Source organism: Symphodus melops (genome assembly GCF_947650265.1).
Source record: "Symphodus melops genome assembly, chromosome: 22".
Classification (NCBI taxonomy): domain Eukaryota; kingdom Metazoa; phylum Chordata; class Actinopteri; order Labriformes; family Labridae; genus Symphodus; species Symphodus melops.
In genome coordinates this window covers 852,911-858,132 of record NC_136712.1, presented here as the reverse complement: position 1 = coordinate 858,132, position 5,222 = coordinate 852,911, and the positions used below count along the sequence as shown (strand labels likewise).

Sequence of the window (5,222 nt, the reverse complement as noted above, 5' to 3'; positions counted from 1 at the left end):
ATGACCTTTTTAAATAACCATTTTTGAACCCCAGTCAAGCTCTTCTTTGTTTATTCCTTTTAGGAAAAGTCTTTGTTTGTATTAGCAGGTTACAGGCAGAGGCTTTATTAATAATGAAAGACACTGAACATGAACAATACATTAGCAATGAAAATCTATAAGCACCATAAAGAGACACTTTCAGGATTGTAAACATCCCACAGATAGTTCAGTTAAAACTCTATTTAGGCACTTTAAATGTACGGAGACAAATGATGCCAAGAAAGAAAATGTTTGGGTTAAAATTATTACATATTAAACCTCCTGTAGACCTGTCTAGAAATATTATAACTCTGTTTACAATATCAAAATGTAGAAATCTGAGTATAAATTGAACATAACTCGGCTAATGAAAAACCTACAATGCAGTTTAGGTCATTTGTCAGGACTGTACGGGCGAGTCAATCAAAACAAGCCCCCAATGAATTAGCTCAAAGCTCAATAACAGAGCTAGCATCACCACTTTAAACATCTTTCTTCATCCCTCTGTCAGAACCATAAACCAGGCCATCCGGCGCCCCAAAGTCTAGATGAAGAAGGAAACATCAGGACATCAGGGTTAGGAGTATTTTTTTTTATTAAAGATAGTACAATCAAAGTGTTATAGTTATTTATGGGTTTTTTTACGTACAACAGGAGCAGTGTCTCAACTATAAGATCCACTTTAAATAATCGGACTGTCTCACAGGTTTCCTCAAATTCAGCTCACATTGATTTGATGAATAAATGATTTAATTTGTGTAAATCTTCACTTCCTGGATGGTAAACATTTTCATCTTCTTCTGTGTCTGAATGTTCCTTCAGTCCAGAGTCGATTCACAAAACACACGTGGTCGAGCGTAGACGGATAAACGTCACGTCTGTTCAGAGAAAGCGGTCGTTCGATATTTCAAACTTGAGTCCGAACCGTCATCTCGGACCGTCGTCTCATCACTCTATATCTTGCATCTCTACGTCCTCCTGCGCTCCAGCTGCGCCCGCCTTCTTCTTCTTCTTCTTGTTTTTGTTTTTCTTTGTCGTGGATGGAGTAGATGATGAATCCTGCTTCTTCTTCTGTGGTGCTGCTGCTGCTGCTGGTAGGGCATCAACTGAGGAGAAAGATGACAGCATTTTATTGTGTGTCAATACTTTCAATAACATCTCTCGTCTCAGCTTCACTGTGGCTACTGAATCAGACAAACGTTAGCACGTAGCTGCTGGTCGAGCGCGGAGCATCAAGGTCATCGATAAACGTTTGATCTTCAGTGTCTCCACATAAAGAAGGACTGGGGGTGTTTTTACCGTCCATGCCGGCCTTCTCCTGCTGCATGTGCTGCAGCTGTTTGAGCAGCTTCCTCCTCTTCTTCCCGGACAGAGTGATGTTCGCCCGCGCGCTCGAGCTGAAACAAAAACACGCTCGCTCTGAAACATCAAAACTACTTCCTGTCCTGTCATGAGATTTAAATTTCAAACATGCACTCCTGAAACATAACCAGGATGGTGTTTACCGTGCTCCCTCTTCATGAAGGAACACAGATTATATTAAACCAGGTTTAAGATCAGGCGACTGACCTCCTCTTCTTCAGGTGATGGACGGTGATGAGACCCTCGTCGACCACGGCGCCCACGATCAGATGTCTCTTCCGCTTCTCTCGGCTCAAAACTCGCCGCCGCTTGAAAAGATTCCTCCCCAGCTCCTGACAGAGGACGGTGAAGAGACAAAGACGGTTAATCTGTCTCCTCGATGACGTGACACACTCACATGACGCACGCCATAAATTTTAAATCCATGATTTAGTCTCAAGTTTTCCTCCACTCTTTTTTTTTCAATTAAATATTCTCTTCCATGAGCACCGCGGGAAACAAGAAGCACCATGTCGTCTCTTCATTTATTCAGCTTCAAACAACCAGAAGCCACGACGCCCTGCGATGTTTTTCAAACGCTCTGTTCCTCGTGTCCGCACCGAGATCGGACTAAAGAGTTGATAGTGTCGCGGCTCCCTCTGCGGGAAACTTTGACGAGTTGTGATCTCGCTCGAAGTCTCAGACTCGATGTTAAAAGACGAACAACATGAGCTCCAGTGACTGACGTGTTTCTGACCTGTGCTCACGTCGTCTGTGAACTCATCTGTGATTTTCTCTTCACGTGTTTGTTTATCGTGTTTCTGATGGCGTGCGCCTCAGGTCGCCCTCGTGACCTCAGCAGGTTAATGACCTTCTTGTTGGTCTGTTCTGTTGGTCTCTTTCTTCCCGATGGGTTCTTTGGCCCTGATCTCATGATTATCGACTCGCTCACTGTGAGCCAGAGTTACCTTTTTACAGGTACAAAACGTCATTAAACTACTACTTCCTGTTTACACCAGAAGTTGTGACAGTCTTCAGGAGTTTTCTCCTTTTTTGACTCATTCGTAAACACCTTTTCTCTCTCTCTTTTTTTTTAAAAGTGTTGGCACATTTTGACACAATTGATAATCAAAATAACTTCCGGTATGGAACATTTCGACACTTTAACCTGAAGAATATTAAATGTGTTTAATGTATAGACATGCTTTTTAAAAGCACATACAGCTTTATACATTACAAGATGAAGAAACAAAACTAAAGCTGGCTAACAAAGTGGCAAACAGTGTTTATGTTAGCTTCCTATGCTAGCTGTTAGCCGTCTCCAAGGCAACGGACGTCGTAAAATAAAATAAAAAACACATAACGGAAGTGTTCTTGTCTTTGATGATCCTCGGTGTTAAGAAACATCAGATGTTCTTACAGTTTTAGGTCTGTTAATCTTTCCTCCCGGTGGAGACATGCTGCTGCTCTTTCTCACGTGGAGGAACGGGCCGTATTCTTCTTCTACGGTTTAATTTCCCGCTGTCTTCAGCGGCAGCTGCTCTCTGCTGCCCCTCACAGGTCAGTCCACGTGTCACAAGGACAAAAACTTAACTCTTAAACTTTGAATTGTTGCCCTGAGAATAATGAGATGCTCTGCCTTACATTTAGTTTTATTTTGTAATAATTTGTTTCGATACACATTTTTATTTTTTTCACACTTATTTGTGTATTTCACACTTTGCTGTTTTTCTTTCTTTATGTAAAGTCTATCGTCTGCTGAGGAACGCAAATTAGAAAATGAAGAACATTACAGTAGAACAATAATCAGCTTAGAGGTCAGGGGTCAGAAGTCCTGTGGTCCTTGGATTTTTTGGAAACAGGGATGATGGTGGAGGACTTGAAGCAGGCGGGCACGTGGTTTACAATGAGGTTAAACATGTCTAAAGACTGGAGACAGCTGATCAGCAGTGTTTTAAATTTATATTTATTTATTGTACTAGACAGGAAACAAGTTAAATGCTGACATCTGATGGCCACATGTAAGTACTGCAACATGTTCCTCTTGCTGGCACATTTTGTACTTTACCTAATTAATTAGGTTAATTTTGTATGTTTCTAGTTAGATCAGTCGATCGATGACTAATTCACTCTTAATTAATTAATTAGGCTGTTCCTCGCTGATATTCAGCGTTCAACCTGAGAGCTGACTTCTCACACTCAGGATCAGCGGCTGGCGTTCCTCTCGCTGCTCTCACAGGAGGTATCGATGACTTGTGACTCATATTTTCAAACAGCACGATCGGACCTGAACATCTGGAGCGCTTCAGATTTAGTCATAACAATAAAAGGCTTTGACAGAGTAACGGATTAGTTTCCTCCCAGAAGATTAAAATCATCTGGAGCGAGTGAGCGGCGGCGTTAATGATGTCTGACAAACATGAACCTGAGGTTTAGTTTAAAAAACTCTTTCCTCCTCTTTGATTTGAACTCCAGACAGGAAATGAGGACAAATGTTTCTGTGTCATCTGAATGAGAGACGACTCTCTGCGGCCTTTTCTTCTTCGGGCTTCTGACGCTTTCATATTGAGTGAATGGAGTCAGACGATTGGAGGACTACACCCTCCGTACTCTCAGGTAGCGTGCTGTAAACGTGCACGCCAAGTCCTGCAGCAGATTCTGTTGCTTCAACCAACACTGAGCGAACCTTTGAACCTGGAACAGGAACTTCCCGCCCTCAGCAGAACATGGCCGCCGTGGGAATACGGTAGCGTTGGAGTATTTGAAGCCGTCTTTTGATTAGAAAGGAAAACGCCTCTTTCTAAAAGAACAAATAACTTCAGCTCATTTGCAGTTTTGGTGTTACGGTCTATAAGCGAGCGACACGAGACGAGGAGATAAATCCGGTCTGGGTCTTGTTTCAGTCTCACGCTGCCCCGGTCTTGGTCTTGACTTCGTGGTCTCAGTCAGTGTGACATTAAATACAACACCAGAGGATTCTCTATTCATCTTTTTCCTCTTTACTGAAACGACTTTCTCCCTCTCACTTTCTGACCTCCTTTTGTTTTCCTTGGGTGTTAAAGATTCGTCGCTGCTGCTTCGACGTCTCTTCGCTCCTCTTTCGACCTGAAGCCAAACCAAACTCGTCGTGTCGTTGAAGCGGCGGCGGCGGCGGTGGGAATTATTTTAACGACTCGAGACCATGAAGCCAAATCCCTCCGGCCTCCTCCTGCAGCCTGGAGCTCTCGATCGTCCCCTAATTGAATCCTGGATGGAATTTATGACGAGGGTCTGCAATTTGTTGACACTTCTGCTCCATTGAGTGGAAAGTTGTAATTTTCCCTCCTGCTGCTCGTGCAGACGTTTTTAAAAAAAGCTGCTAACATCGAGAGAGATGATTTCCTGCTGAGCTGATGACGGCGATCAGAGTTTAACTGGACAGAATAAAGAAGCGATGACAAGACGTACAGCAGGAGAAGAAAGCCTTGGTGGGCTGAGTGGCCTTTTAAAAACATTTATTTTACCAGGTTCATGTGTTCTGATGTTTCACAGCTGCTGCACAAAAATCTATCAGAGCAGAACGAGCATTAAAAAGAATCTCACTTTCAGACCAGAGGAGTCCAGAGGTGACACGAGCACGAGGGCTTTCACCACACCTGGACTCTCTGACGCGTACATGACGAGGATTTCATCACAACAAAGGTTTACTCAAAGTTCAGACGCAGAAGAGAAAGCTTCTTCTCGTGCAGCTGAAACTCTCAGAGATTAGAAAGCTCGTCCTGTAGGACAGAAGCTGTCTGATGCACGTCAAATGATGATAAAGTATCTCTGTGAGATTCATCAGTGTGGGGAAGGATCCATGCGCTCATGTCGATGTCTAA

General features: G+C 43.2%; 1 protein-coding gene across 1 annotated transcript; it reads right to left on the bottom strand.

The window, feature by feature from the left end:
• Positions 1-598: 598 nt before the first annotated feature.
• c4h11orf98 (chromosome 4 C11orf98 homolog) lies at positions 599-2,916 on the bottom strand. Its single transcript, XM_079334670.1, has 4 exons — positions 2,783-2,916; positions 1,591-1,715; positions 1,321-1,418; positions 599-1,127 (listed from the first exon to the last, which is right to left on the bottom strand). Exons 1-4 carry the CDS (start codon positions 2,819-2,821, stop codon positions 970-972), a joined length of 420 nt encoding a protein of 139 aa, XP_079190796.1. The 5' UTR covers positions 2,822-2,916; the 3' UTR covers positions 599-969.
• Between the last annotated feature and the right edge of the window lie 2,306 nt (positions 2,917-5,222).